Source organism: Lipotes vexillifer, unplaced genomic scaffold, assembly GCF_000442215.2.
Source record: "Lipotes vexillifer unplaced genomic scaffold, Lipotes_vexillifer_v1.1 scaffold147, whole genome shotgun sequence".
Taxonomy (NCBI): domain Eukaryota; kingdom Metazoa; phylum Chordata; class Mammalia; order Artiodactyla; family Lipotidae; genus Lipotes; species Lipotes vexillifer.
Genome location: NW_006778796.1, coordinates 34657 through 50153, shown reverse-complemented (window position 1 = coordinate 50153; position 15497 = coordinate 34657). Strand labels below are relative to the sequence as shown.

General features: G+C 38.7%; 2 protein-coding genes across 3 annotated transcripts in view; one reads left to right on the top strand and one right to left on the bottom strand.

Annotated features, from left to right (window-relative positions):
• Positions 1-815: 815 nt before the first annotated feature.
• On the top strand, positions 816-8652 carry ENPP5 (ectonucleotide pyrophosphatase/phosphodiesterase family member 5). Of its 2 annotated transcripts, none has more exons than XM_007451895.1 (3): positions 816-1684; positions 3152-3328; positions 7669-8397. In XM_007451895.1, the coding sequence occupies exons 1-3, from the start codon at positions 856-858 to the stop codon at positions 8094-8096; spliced, it is 1434 nt and encodes a 477-aa protein (XP_007451957.1). In that variant the 5' UTR covers positions 816-855; the 3' UTR covers positions 8097-8397. The 2 variants fall into 2 exon arrangements, with proteins under 2 accessions (XP_007451957.1, XP_007451956.1); XM_007451894.1 differs by having other exon boundaries at positions 819-1688; positions 3156-3328; positions 7669-8652.
• Positions 8653-14547: 5895 nt separating this feature from the next.
• Positions 14548-15497, bottom strand: part of ENPP4 (ectonucleotide pyrophosphatase/phosphodiesterase 4) — an 11067-nt gene continuing 10117 nt past the window's right edge. Inside the window, exon 5 of the mRNA XM_007451893.1 lies at positions 14548-15283. Coding sequence (XP_007451955.1) covers positions 14919-15283 — 365 coding nt within the window. The 3' untranslated portion in view covers positions 14548-14918. The remainder of the gene's footprint in view (positions 15284-15497) is intronic.

Sequence of the window (15497 nt, the reverse complement as noted above, 5' to 3'; positions counted from 1 at the left end):
CAAGAGATTATTTAATCCTGGGAAGTGCCTTTTCTACACACATCACTGATAAGATTAAATGTTGATGAATTTTAAGATTAGGAAGGTCAACATCAAATTTTAGAATTATGTTTCAGTTTATACTTAGTTCAGAATCTAATTGTTTTGTTTAAAGAAGGCTATGCTTTGATTGTTAATACATGAATGCAAATTACATTTCACAAATATATTTGAATGTCACAAATTTTGTCACTTCAGGATACCAAGTTAATCTATTTTCTCCTCTCTCTCATGACATCTCTCGCATCTCTTACCATGATGGACCAGACATAAGGCCTTGCCTTCGAAAAACAGAGGTGTACACATGTACTTTTAAAAAGTATTATTTTTAAATTTGCTAGTGCAAATTTCCTTGTTGTTAGCTTCCTGTAGCCCATCTAACCATAATGATAAATATGTCCACAGGTATTTGACTATATAAATGTTTCTGACTAGGAGTCAGAAGTCTGAGTCAACCTGAAAATGTTTCTGAAAAGTTGTATGTAAATTATATCATCTTTTAAAATGATATTTGAGGAGCTTATTTAAATAATTTCTTTGAGGAATGTTTCAATAAATTCTTGGAAACTAAAACAGTTTCTAAAATGCAAATATAATTTTTAGCTTTATTTATACAGGGAGTCCCAGGTCTCTTGTTTTAAGATGCAGTTCTGCAGCATAATCCTTCCAGGCTGTGATTTACGATGTAACTGGGATTACTAAGCACCATCCCTCTCCATTTTGGGTGAAGTGTAGAGAACAAAATTATTGCCATTAACTTCTCTATGTTTCTTAAACAGATTATCTTTGACACTGAACTGATCAAGTACTTTGAAAATGGCTTCAAAACTTCTCTGGGTGTCCTTCATACTTGCTGCATTGACACTTTCAATTACATTTTCTCTCCAACCAGACCAGCCAAAGGTTCTACTAGTTTCATTTGATGGATTCCGTTGGGATTACTTATACAGAGTTCCAACACCCCATTTTCATCATGTTAAAGAATACGGTGTCCACGTGAAGCAAGTTACTAATATTTTTATTACGAAGACCTACCCTAACCATTATACTTTGGTAACTGGCCTCTTTGCCGAGAATCATGGCATTGTGGCAAATGACATGTTTGATCCTGTTCTGAACAAATCTTTCTCCCTGGATAATATGAACATTTATGATTCTGAGTTTTGGGAAGAAGCGACGCCAATATGGATCACAAATCAGAGGGCAGGACATACGAGTGGTGCAGCCATGTGGCCCGGAACAGACGTCAAAATACATAAAAGCTTTCCTACTTACTATATGCCTTACAATGAGTCCGTTTCATTTGAAGAGAGAGTTGCCAAAATTATTGAATGGTTTACATCGAAAGAGCCCATCAATCTCGGTCTTCTCTATTGGGAAGAACCTGATGACATGGGCCACCATTTGGGACCAGACAGCCCACTCATGGGGCCTGTCATTTCAGATATTGACCAGAGGTTAGGGTATCTCATACGAATGCTGAAAAAGGCAAAGTTGTGGAACATTCTGAACCTAATCATCACAAGTGATCACGGAATGACACAGTGTTCTGAGGAAAGGATCATAGAGCTTGACCAGTATCTGGATAAAGACCACTATACCCTGATTGACCAGTCGCCGGTGGCAGCCGTCTTGCCCAAAGAAGGTAAGTCTAAACTGACTGGTGGTCTGGGGCCTGGTCTGCGTGTGCCCAGTGCGACTGAGTGGGGGATTTTTGTTTCTGTGTCTTTCAAGTGTGCTTGCCTTTGTCATGGTAATATTCTGGGATTTAATCCTTAGTCTCTGAAAAGACAAACTCTCTTTTCTCAGAGTCTGATTTTTCACTTTTTCCTAGAATATTAAAACTGATACTCTGTCTATGTATTTATGGTAGTTGCATTTAACCATTTTGGAGTCATTGGATATGGTGAAAGCTACAGCCTCCATTCTCAGAGAAATTGAGATGGGAAGATATATACAAAATGTGCCTGCAGTTAACAGTGATTTTATGGAAGCCCTAAAGCCTTCAATGGATCCTGAGTTAGGACCTGCTTAATAGGGAAGCAGCGGGGTATAGGAAGGAGAGAGTTTTGGTCGTCCTGAGATTTAGTTTTCTTATCTGTGAACAGGGGAGGTAGTAACAGTACCTCAAACTTTTTACAAACCTCTCCTGGAAGCCTCATAGCAACTCTGTCTCTCGTTATTTCTGTTTTAAAGATAGGTGAACAAGCTTAAAAGGTTTAACATCCCCAGGTCAAAAAGTAAGTGCAGAGCAAGACTCAGACCTGCAACACCTGACGTTTGTTTTATCACCTCCTGGGGTTAGTCTAGGTATCAAATGAGAAAACAGGTCTTGAAAAGCTGAAGAGCTCGCAAATGAGAGTTAGATCCCTCGCAGGGGAATTAAGAGGATCATAGGAAACAGTGAATGTTAAAATAGGCACGGTGCAGCTGCACACAAACATTTGTACCAATTCAATATAAAATAGCAATCTTCTGTGGTTAAGAAAATTGCATTAACCCTTCAGTTCCCCTGATCAAGTTGGTATGGTGTTCCCTTGTTGGCAGGGAGGAAGCCCCAACAAATGGATTTGAAAAACAGGAAAAGGATGAAAGATATTGCCCAGGTTTACTGCATTTGAAGTTACAGGGAGTACTTGTGCAACACCTCCGGGGTTTCAAAGAACGTTTGGCCAACCCTCACCCTCCACTTACCGAATTTTCTTGTCTTGAGATTCTCTATTTCTGTACTCAGAACTACCAGAACTTAGCTCCTTGGTTTTGTTTGGATGTTGTAGTGCCCTTGACATTTTACTTTGTGCCACCACTTAGTACCTGTGTGTGTGTGTGTATTTAATCTTTAGGGATTAGAGATTTCTGGTTCTATAAAATGTCTTCTCTTAAGGTGAATTTACTTTAAGAGAAGATTATTTCTCAGTTCCCCCCACAAGATTATTTCCTCAAAGGGGATGGGAGTTCTAAAGTGTCTGGTGAGGCTTCATTACCTTGAACTTGCTGGCTGTCTACGTCAGTAGGATGTCTGCATTGATTGACCTGTGTTGCCATGGTTGTTTCTTTGGCTGTAGCAGTGAGTGTCTTGTTCTGACCGCCTCTCCTCATCCTTCTCTTTTAGGCAGATTTGATGAAGTCTATGAAGCACTAGCTCATGCTCATCCTAATCTGACTGTTTACAAAAAAGAAGAGATTCCAGACAGATGGCATTACAAATACAACAGTCGAATTCAGCCAATTCTCGCAGTGGCTGACGAAGGGTGGTATATTTTACGGAATAAGTCAGATGACTTTCTGTGTGAGTATGTTATAGTATTTCTCCCCATTCTGCATCGTTGTCTGCTAAAGTGGAGGCTAAGTGGGAGTTGTTTCTGCCGTATTCAACAGTCTGTTTATCGATTGAATAACTAGCTAGTGTCACACATTAATAGCTAAATAAAGATCCCAATAAAGATTTATTGGGGCTTTAAAATGAGGTAACCTCCTAAAAGTGGAACATTTACTTCTCTTGAAGCCTTCAGACCAAAGATAAGCACAGTGCCCTGTACTGCTTATTATAACCGTTATGTTCCGGAGGAAAACCTAACTGAATTTTATAAATTGAATCATTTTCTGCATCTGTTTTATACTCTGATTTCAAAAGAGTTTAATCTCTATTTTTCTTTTCAGTTGCTAGCTTTCTAGTTTCTTTTGCGCTTCTGGCTCTACCAAATATAGGCCAGCTTTGCTTTACACCTTGGAAACGTTTCTAAAAAGAAGTGCATATTGGCATGGATAAAAATATATCAAGATATATTTTCCTAATGAATATCTAGTGGTATAATTTTGGAGATATTTCCATTGAATAAATTTAGAATATAATATAAATCCTATTTAAAATTAAAGCATGCAAAATAAGAGCTTCCTGCTATCCTTTTTTTAAAAAATTTATTTTTGGCCACACCATGCAGCTTATGGGATCTTAGCTCCCCACCCAGGGATCGAAACCATGCCCCCTGCACTGGAAGCGCAGAGTCTTAACCACTGGACCACCATGGAGGCCCCCCTGCTATCATTTTTTTTTTTTTTTTTTTTTGCGGTATGCGGGCCTCTCACTGTTGTGGCCTCTCCCGTTGCGGAGCACAGGCTCCGGACGCGCGCAGGCTCAGAGGCCATGGCTCACGGGCCCAGCCGCTCCGCGGCATGTGGGATCTTCCCGGACCGGCGCACGAACCCGTGTCCCCTGCATCGGCAGGCGGACTCTCAACCACTGCGCCACCAGGGAAGCCCCCCCTGCTATCCTTAAGTGTAGTTTTCCCTTCTCATATAGCTTTTAACAAGTTAGTCAAATGGAAAAGTCATCCACAGGATTTTTATTTTGCCTGTTATTTGCATATTTGCTCTCAAACTCCCCGCCCTTACCCTGCTCTGCTTTGTATCAGCAGTGACAGATCCCTACAGACTAAATTTCCCAGGCTCCTTTGCGAACTGGTTTCTGGTTCAGTTTGGTCAGTAGAGGACCTTTGCAGGAGTGTGGAAGGCTGGAGTTTGGGAGAAAGCCAGGGTATTTTTCCCCCACGCTCTCTGCCCCAGGCTGTGTCTCTACCAGTGACTTCATGTCCTCTGTGATCCCAGCTCTGGACGACTTCCTGCTCTATGGCCTCAGTGCCTACTGGGTAGTCCTGGCTTTGGGGTTCTGGGGACACTACCTCTTCCTTCTGTCCCTCCAGCATGCGGGCCATGGGAGGTTCCCACTGTTCTACTCACTGGGTAACCTTGCCATCCCATGTTTGCTTCTGAGCTTCAGCACTTTTGTAACTAGCCCCCATCTGAAATTCTCTCTCTTGGATGGGTTCCACTTTCCCAGCTGATGGAGATATTCACAGGCACTACCAATCAATTCACTGGGAGTTGTTTCCATTCTGTTACTTGAATGTTGAAGCAAGCACATGGTGTCAACACTATCTAGAAATGTTCTTTTAGGCACTGGTCCTTGACACATATAAAAGATGAACAAGATGTCCCTTTAGCTAGAATTGGGTTCCCATCATGTTTATTGATAAAGAGAAGAGCAGTTGCCTGGCCATGGCATTTGTAGAGCATATGTAAGGCATATTGGCAGATGCATACAGGTACATGGGTTCTGGTCCTAAAAACAGGTTTTACATATAGATAATAATCTGTAAAACAATATTTGGTCAGGCCAGGAGAGCTGTTTTAAGAAGGCTTTTACAAGTAATTTCCTTGGCCAGGAGAATAGTTGCCACCTTTATATGTTCAGGTTTTCATGTACAGTGCAGGTAGCTCTTATGTTAGAGGGGTTGCTCAAAAAAGAACTGCTATCTCTGAGGAGATTGAATTACAATTTACAATTAACATAAATGTAAGTGGCTCTCTTGAAATTTTGGTTTGGTGAGCTACGCATACTAGATGAGTCACACCTATTTTGAGTAGAAAACCTTAATAGTGTTTCTATTTCTGTTACCTGATGTTCAACATAATTATTTATTCAACAAATAATTAAGTACTGGCTACTACAATCCTTCTCAGCCTGAGTTCTATAAGAGAATTCAGCCCTAATGTCCCAAAGCAGTGTTTCTCAAAGTGTGTTCCCTGGACCAGCAGCATCCAAATCACCTGGGAACTTGTTAGAAATGCAGATTCTCGGGCCCAACCAGCTCTACTGAACTAGAAACTGAGAGGGTAGAGCCCAGCAATCTGTGTTTTTACCTGCACCCATCCCCCTACCCCGGGGTCTCAAGTTTGAGATTCATGTTTGAGAACCCCTGCCCTTAGGCATCCATTATTAATAATAGACAGTATTTAAATGCTGTCTACTGGATCAAGCGTTTATCGTAGGGGCTACTGTTATGAAACAAAGTTCCTCTTCATGGGAAAAGTTTTCTGAGTCATAATGAGTTCACTTCAAATCTGATTTTCTAGTAAGAAGTGTGGTATGATTTATCTTTGCCTCCATGATTAGAGTCTAGATCTAACTTTTCATAGACATGAGCACAGCAGTCATCCAATCAATTACAAATTATATAATGGCACATTTCCCAAGGTTATTATCGATTAATTAACTAGAATAGCACAGTCTCGTCAGATGATTCCTAGTGATTCCTAAATCCAGCGTTATTTTCACTTGAATAATAAACTCAAAAGAATCATGGCACTAAGAATGACTTCTTTAGATGGGTTTTGCCAGGCAGATTTGGAATTACTTTGAGGAGATGATTCTCGGAGGAATTAATTTAGGATTTTCGTTTTTGCAATGCTGTGTTCTCATTGCATATTTCCCGGTAGCAAACACAAGCAGTAGAGGCTAATTTTTTTTTTTTTTTTTTTTTTTGTGGTACGCGGGCCTCTCACTGTTGTGGCCTCTCCCGTTGCGGAGCACAGGCTCCGGACCCGCAGGCTCAGCGGCCATGGCTCACAGGCCCAGCCGCTCCGCGGCATGTGCGATCTTCCCGGACCGGGGCACGAACCCGCGTCCCCTGCATCGGCAGGCGACCTCCCAACCACTGCGCCACCAGGGAAGCCCAGTAGGGGCTAATTTGCTAGTCCTTCTCACCACCTTTAAAAATAAAGCCTTTCAGTTTTCTTTGGTTGCCGTCTCATCAGCAGTAGCACCCTGATATTATGCTAGACGTACATGCCTTTAAAAGGCAGCTTTTGGCAGAAATAGAGACACAGATGTAGAGAACAAACGTATGGACACCAAGGGGGGAAAAGTGGTGGGCTGGGGGGGGCGGCAGTGGGATGAATTGGGAGATTGGGATTGACATATATACACTAATATGTATACAATGGGTACCTAATAAGAACCTGCTGTATAAAAAACTAAAATAAAATTCAAAAAAATAATAAAAATAAAAGGCAGCTTTTATTATGCAGGAGTTTTCATCCTTCAATTTTGTATCATCTTCTGACTTGATAAGTCAGGAGACTCCTCAAGTTTTTACTTCTTTGTAGCCACACGAAAGCACACAATGCTAAGTTGGATCTTGATCTGAACCACCAAAGGCAAGATTTTACCCACAAGTCCTGACTTTTTTGATAGCAGATTGTAACTGTAACTAGAAGTTTGATTTTTGTGGCGTCTTTTGTTTTCCTTTCTTATTTTCCTCCTTTTATTGGTAATTATGAATTTATTGGCTTCATGACTAAGAGCACCTTTATCCCTTTATCTTTAGAACAAGCTGGAACATAGTAGGTACCTCACAAGTATGTGTTGAATATTAGTTTACCTGCCACGAAAAACATATCACTTTCATGTTCCCCTGACTTGCCTCAGCTTTGCGCTTTCCCTTCTTCCTGTGCTGCTGAAGGTAGTGTTGCCTGGAGAGAAAGATTTGTGATCATTTGACTTCTCATTTCCTGGAGTGAATTGTGGTGTTGACAACAGCAGAGATTATTTGTAAAAGATCCTTTTATTTAAAAGTCAAATTAGAAGGGCTTCCCTGGTGGCGCGTCTGGAGCCTGTGCTCCGCAACGGGAGAGGCCACAGCAGAGCCCCGCGTACCGAAAAAAAAAAAAAAAAAAAAAAAAAGTCAAATTAGATAAAATTTGCATTTAAGTTCACAATTTGATGATACAGTTATTTCCATTTTAATACCATATGGTTGGCTAACTTGTTCATGCATTTTATCTTCACAGTAGGCAACCATGGTTATGATAATGCATTAGCAGAAATGCATCCCATGTTTTTAGCCCACGGTCCTGCCTTCCGAAAGAATTTCACAAAAGAGGCCATGAACTCAACAGATCTGTACCCCCTGCTCTGCCACCTCCTCAATATCACTGCGGTGCCACACAACGGATCACTCAGGAATGTCCAGGATCTGCTCAGCTCACCAACTCCAAGAGCAAGTCCTTATACACAGAGTCCTCCTCTCCCCCATGGTAGTGTCAAACCAAGAGAAAATGAACAAGAGGAGCCATATGCTTATTTCATAGGGGTCTCTCTCGGTAGCATTATAGTTATTGTGTTTGTAATAATTTTCATTAAACATTTAATTCGCAGTCAAATACCTGCCTTACCAGATTTTCAGGTTGAAATATCTCAACCATTATTACAAGCCTAATGCTCCTTTGATGTGGAGATTGCATAGTTATGTCAGTGTTTAAAGGTTTCAGATTCTAGGAAACCAGCTTCAAACATTTGCACAGACCATTAAGCAGTTACGTACATATGCAGAGGCAGTCATACACACACACACACACACACACACACACACTCATGCACATGGACCAAAATACACATACCTGCAAAGGATGAAAGATGGGGAAGTATGTTTCCATTGTCCTCTCTGGCTTCTGGTAGGTAAGATCCTGCTTTATTTGGACTTGGCACATACAATGTATACATTTAACAACTTTGCAGTACCTTACATATTGCACTTTAAATTACTCTCCTAATGGGTACACTTCTGTGAAATGCACTTTATTGACAATTACGTCTGATAACTCGGTTGAAAAAGACAACTTTTGCACCCATGTCCCAGAATACCCGTTATTCCTTGTTCAAACGGAATGAAATTTCTAATAATTTCTGAATACTGTAGAAATCTATCTATCTTCTTAAATTGGGAGAGCATGAAGAAAGTGAAAACTGTTGAAAATGAAATATGATGACTTTTGAACACTGAATTTTGGAGAGTTGCATTCCCAACAGCAGGGTGCATCTTTGGGCGCTCCTTGTCATATTTCTTTGCAATGGACATGGGTTTTCATTTTATTTTTCCCCCAAAAAAGAGATCCAAATACTGACGGATTCATTCCAGGTATGTTGTTTCCATCGTGAAATTCATTATTGCTGTTTCCTGATTAGTCATTTTACTCTGATTTTAATAGTAAGACACCAGGAGACCTCTACTCTGTAGGCTTGAAAAAAAAAAATAAGACACCTTGAATATACATTTCTTTCCTCTCGAGTCTAGCACTGGTCTGACTAGAAGGCATCAGGCACCATCTCAGCAATATTTTCTCTTGCTCTGTAATTATTTGCTTCCTTGAAAACGAAATCACTATTAATCGCATTACAAAATCAGATTAGATAAAACAATGTTTTCTTTCTGGTAATCTGTAGTGACAGAGCACAAGCATCTTTTAGATTTCAGCATGTGAAGGTCCAGAATTGCAAGAGAGCACAAACTACATTAGGGAAAATGTAGGCCACGCAATCCTTGAAAAGAACTGTGTGGAGCTTGGGGGAAAAAGAATTAGACAGAAACTTGGGGAAAACAATTAGGCAGGGCCATTGTGGTTTGCAGTGTACCCAGGACAATGCTAAAGGGAAATAGTGAAACTCCTAGAGGTAACAGGTAATTGAAACAAGAGGAGCTAAGATTATAGCCTTGTTTCCTGAAATATCTGAATATCCACTAACCAGATGCTCAGTGGACTCAAAGATGAATCCAGGTTCAGAAATAGACTTTACCTCCTAGGTAGGTTTTTTCACCTGCCTGTTCATCTCAGCTTCCCATTCCCTTCCATGGAAAGATATGCCTTAGATCTCTTAAGTAGGCTGGTATAGGGAGAGGGTAGTGTTACCTGTGGTTTCTTAGGGGAAAGAGAAAGCCCTGGAAAGAATAGCTTTCCTTGAAGAAAATAGAAACCAGTTTATAGACACGTGGCCCATAGAAAATACTGTGATTTTGTGTATATTCATGTACCAACTCGCTAAAAATAGGTAAAGTGGTAAATGTATTCCAGAAAGGATAAACTAGATGTAAAGAACAAAAGTGGCATAGTGAAAAATATAATTGAAGTGCTTCCTAAAATCAGGTGAATGAATTATTTTTAAATGATGATACCAGTAAACAGTGTTAGCACTTAATTCTCATGTCATCAATACAACCTCTAAATGGGATAGAATGGAATCGCTGGAAATGTACTATAGATTAAAAAGCTGAGAAGTGGGATGGTAGATAGCAAACTCCTCAAGAGGTCTGAACTCTGGGTTAGACATTTTACAACATGGGACCATTTGTGTTGGCTTGCTTTGTAGCGATGAACTTATCTGCGTTATTGAGATGCCAATCTAATGACTGAAAGATGAAACTGGTCTATTTAAAAGCATTATTATTCAAGTGCTATCTGTGTATTTTAACTGATTGTTGCATTAAATTCATTTTAGAGGGTGCTATTACCTTAGTAGTAAGAAGAGAGTAGATTCTGTAACACTGATGAAATCATTAAAATTCTGATATGAAGATTTGATTATTGAAAGGTTTCCTTTATCTACAGATACTTATTTTCCTGTAAAATATTAGCAGGAGAGTTTACCTGAAGGAAAATAAAATTTTAAACTTTGCTGGGGAAACATCTAGTCACTCATCATTTTTCGATAGTTTCGTTGTTGTTTTGGTTTTATCTGCATGTCTCTGTGGTCAAACTTTGTATGCAGTCAACACAGATTAGCACATAGCAATAACATGTAGACCAGCTAATCTTCCTAACTGTAAGTAAGAACTTTTAAAAGGTCCAAGGAATGGAATCCCCCCCTCACAACACTGACATGTTTGCTCTACATCCTCTATCGGCTCTTTTGGCGGTACGCGGGCCTCTCACTGTCGTGGCCTCTCCCGTTGCGGAGCACAGGCTCCGGACGCGCAGGCTCAGCGGCCATGGCTCACGGGCCCAGCCGCTCCGCGGCACGTGGGATCTTCCCGGACCGGGGCACGAACCCGCGTCCACTGCATCGGCAGGCAGACTCTCAACCACTGCGCCAGCAGGGAAGCCCTATCGGCTCTTTTGAAGTTGATTAGTTGATACGATTTTTCTTGTTCAGCACGTATTTTGCAATTTCTTCTCCCTTTGCCGCCTGCCATTTAAGTTGAAAATTGCTTTTCAAAATGCTTTCTGTCCTCTTAAGTAAAATTAGGATCGATTCTATTATTAGTTTCAGTTTCTTACAAGAACCTATTTCTAGAAAATCTATAGTTTTCTTTTTTTGATGCAATTTTTATCAGGTTTGATATCAATGTTTTATTCCCCTCAAAAACTCACGCATTTTTTCTACAACACTAGTTTTATGAAGCAAATATAACGGATAATCAAACCCAACCAAGGGGCACTAAAAAAGATCACTGTTTTGGGGGCCTGAAACTTTTTTGTAGAATAGTTTATACTTTCTCAATCTTTAATTAAGAAATTGGTTTTAATTTTCTTTCTCTATTGGAATCAATTTTATTCAGTAAATCTGGCATCCAAACTTCAGGAAGCACAGGGCCTGGGAAATGGTTCTGGATCCAAGGATCTTAGCCCAGGAGTTAAACCATGAGTAGACAAAAGTAATTTGTTAGTATAAAGTTTTACCACTTTTGAAATGCTACAGAACTCTCTTCCAAAGTAAAGTGCCTTTTTTTTGGTTTTCCCACAGTTCCTCGAAGTATTCAATGAATGTCAAAATAGGAAATTAATCACTGCTCTATTAGAGGAAACTTTGTTGAATCTATATTAGAAAAGACATTAAATACTCTGGCTATGTACAAAACAAGTTTAAGTTCTGTGATCCCGCCCTCACCCTGAGTGTTTTGTAATCACCTTTTTTCAGACTTCTTCCTGTCTACTGTAAGTCAATAAATCATAGTTCTAGAAACTCTGCAAAATTTATCTTGGCTTTCTTTCCAGTGATGTCCTTATGTTGGATTGCATATTTATACACTGCTTTAAAAATCTGGGTAAATGTTACAAACTTAATCCTGGTTTTAAAAAAATTGTAATGAATGCCTAGGGGGATTTTGCAGTATTACTAAGCCATGTCAACATCTATCACAGTACGTATATTTTGCGAGAAGGTGACAAATTAAAAAATCATCAATGACATCACATTGTATATTGAATAATTATGGTTAAAATGTTTTGGTAGATTTTATTCACATAAAATTTTAAAAATCATAACAAAGTCATAACTATGAATTCAAACAATATGGTCAAAATATATTTAACTTAAGGCACTACACACAAACGTCTTTAAAGCACACTCATGTCATTTATTTACAGAGTATTTTAGGAATTTACAATAAATACACATTTCCCATCTCATCTTCGTCCTTCATTTGTAGCTTTATATACTCACAATGAAGTAAAAACCTCCAAATAAAAGGTATTAAATGCAATTATCCTTAAAGCTTACCAGATACGGGCAAGAGAAGGAAATACCCAAGAACAAGGCAAAGTTTTTTTTAATCCTTTAATGTTCCAAGTATCTTTCAATTCTTATACCGAGCTTAATGGAACAGTAACACAAAACCAGTGGTACAGAGCATTGAAATAATTCTTATTCTATTGCTGTTTACCAGAAAAACTTGCACATTAAGAATAGCAGCAGAACTGTCCCTACATTTACATAAGTAAATGTACTTATTCTGAATTCACTCACTGAATTAACAAACTTCCTAAAAAGTTTTCCTATTACCTTTGAGTATCGTTGTCATAAACAGTTAAATCTTTCCTGGAGCCAAATACTTTCTACCACCCAGAAAACACAGAAGCATATTAGTCAATTATTTAACAACATACACACCAAGTGAAAAAGGCTGGTGTTACTGAAATATTTTCTCAGTGTACTAGAGGAGTCATTGGCTTTAAGTGATCATTTTAAAATATACAACTGAATTAACATAAAGTTCAATATAATAATATATAAACATCGCTTTGATTAAATACTCTTCTTGTCCCATCAACATATACATAAAACATTTACAATTTTAATTCAAGTTAGTATTTTGAGAATGGAATAAAGAACAAGACAAATAATAGGTCTTTTGTTCAAAGGGCTGAGACACTGATGGGGCATCCCTTCCTATTCCATCCTCCATAAAATCCACTCACAGGTTGGATGCTATGGACCGATTTCTGAAACTCATAACTGCCAGTCAAGCCAGTACAACCACTAAAGCTCACACCACTGCAAAGACCAAGCTCTCCTCAATTAGTATTTTAGACATTTCAAAAACATGCTCACTGCTTTAAATGTGACTGTTCTCCTGCCTTTTTTTTTTTAATGGAAATGGACGTAGAAAGAAATTTTCCTATTATTTTGCTCAGATCAACTGTTAACCTTTAGGATAACTTTTATGTGAGGCAAAAACATGAGAAATAAAATGTCAAAAAGCAAAATGAGTCCTGGTGGTTTTATTTATTTATTATGCTGTTCTTAATACAGTCACCTATGACTGCATGCATGGACTATTCATGCAGGGTGTAGAAATGCTTCTCAAGAACCCCAAGTACAATAGGCACCAAATACCAGGATCAGGAGATCAGCAGTGACCACAGGATGAATTATATGTTTGATGACTGGCACCACTGTTCTTGACCACCTCAGAAAATCAACATTTAAGTGGGCTGCATATTTACTGTAGATTATCTTTGTATCTGTAAAACAGTTCCCTAGTTTATTTTATATTGTCAAAACTTTAAAGATCGCACTAGTAATATTAATTGCTTGCCTCAGCTGCTGATGGATGGTTCTTGAACTCAATTTTTCCTCTAACAGATGGAATCTCGTCTGCCACAATTGAGTTTCTTCCTACTAATTATGATTGTTAGAAGGTACCACTTAGCAAAGCTAGGATAACAGTTATTCACAACAAATCCTTCGCTCTGAACAAGTATGTTTTAAAAAATATGAGCGGAGTGGTTATTTCTATGAACCAAATATGGGAGAAAAACGCAGAGGCAGCGTTCAGGCTACTGAAGGTTAACAGAGTCCTGAGAGTTTCTTCAGCCACTTAACATATGATTCATGTAAAAGATCAAAAGATACTAAATTCCATTTTAAATTTAGCTACCCTATGGCCTTAAAAAGTAAGGCACAAAATTCCCAAAGGTAAATAGAAAAATCTCTTTTCCTCATTCTGACCCAATCAAAACCAGACTTGTAGTCAGGTCATACATTTCTTGGCAGCACCTGGAGACCTCTGGTTACAAAAAACAACATGAGAAAGTTAAAAATGGTAACAAAAGTTAATTTTTAAAAATTATGATTTTACCTTGTGAGTCAGAAGAAAGTACACGAAGGTGAAGTGCAATTATAACCTTTCCTGAGAGCCGGGTTCTATGGGGATGTGGGAGGCTGCTCCCAGGCCACTCACCTCCCACCACCTGCTGTAAGTCACACAAAGTCTGTACACGCATACATGCAACACACTGGCACGTACATACACCCAACTAAATAACTTACACAAAGGCATTGAGTACAAAGTGAGAAAAGCACTTTCCCCTATTTTCTTAATTTCTTCTTAGCAATACTCTTGCAAAGGTTTAACTTTTGAGGCTTCAATAGCTTAAGGGTCTTAACAAAGACACACTGGGGTCTTTGCTTGTTTTTTATAATAGTTTTTCTTAAAATAATTTCTTCATATGCTAGATCTTTTCTGCCTGCTTGATCCATTTTAATTAACCATCACAGAGAACTTCCTACCTCAAGGGTTTACTTGGGATTCAAACTCTATTAAAGGCACATATAAAAATATAGGAAAGTTTTCCTTCCTGATACACAAAATCCACATATTTTATAAAGATTTCTGTTGTATAATTTACAAATGTAAAAATTTATTCAAAAAGCATACCCACTAAATTTTTGCATATTTTCATATATAGATGTGTCTAATCTTCGTTGCAAAAAAAAAAAAGGCAAAGGCAGTATTTTTCTTAAAAAAAAACCTTTTTAGTTAGGGAAACAGTTGGTGTTAACTAATGATTTACTAGCAATTTTTTCTATGGTCAGAGTTTTTTGTATTAGCTAATGCTGCAAAACAAAACACAAGGGAAAACAAAATAATTGTAGCATGCTTGGTCTAAGATCTTTGTCTTTCAAAGTATACTTTTTCATAGTTGTAACACCATTCCTTGGGTGTGTCCTAATCACAGCCACTTTGTATAAACCCCAGCACATGTCACCCAATTAAAGGATCATCGTCATCATCTTGTAGCTGAAGTCGGGAAAATGGCCGGGCTCCAGAGAGTCTATTCTGCATGATTATGATGAGGCAGGTCAGAGTGGTTAAGACCAAGAGCACACCGATAACAATTCCTATGGCTTCTGGGAGATTAATGCACCACTGGTCCACTAACAAACACTTAGTATGACCGAAGGTTCCATTATTGGGATGTGGCTTTAATCCCAGGATGTGGCACATCATTGGATAAATATCCACAATGTTAATGGTGCTGTGCTGGTAGCCTTTGTGAAATGCAGGACCATGGGCAGCTAGAAATGGATTCATACTAGGCAAAGAATTATCATAACCATGGTCACCTACTAGAAAAGAACAAGATGATGTTAGTAAATAACAGCAGCTTTTCTACTACCAAATAACTTGCTTCTAGTGTAAATACTCTGGATTCTTGCCAGTGTAATTCCCATTAAAATTCTGATTAGTTGGGCCAAACAGGTGCCAGAAGTAAAATTTTCTGTTTTCTTCAAGTCAGCCATGTTATCTATTTCTTTTTTTTTTTCTTTTTTTTTTTTTTTT

Excerpts from the sequence above, each read along its gene's own strand:
- ENPP5 (XM_007451894.1), top strand. The coding sequence starts at position 856 with ATGGCTTCAAAACTTCTCTGGGTGTCCTTCATACTTGCTGCATTGACA. Across the intron at positions 1,689-3,155 it reads GTCTTGCCCAAAGAAGGTAA|ATTTGATGAAGTCTATGAAG; the intron begins GTCTAAACTGAC and ends TCTTTTAGGCAG. Across the intron at positions 3,329-7,668 it reads TAAGTCAGATGACTTTCTGT|TAGGCAACCATGGTTATGAT; the intron begins GTGAGTATGTTA and ends TTATCTTCACAG.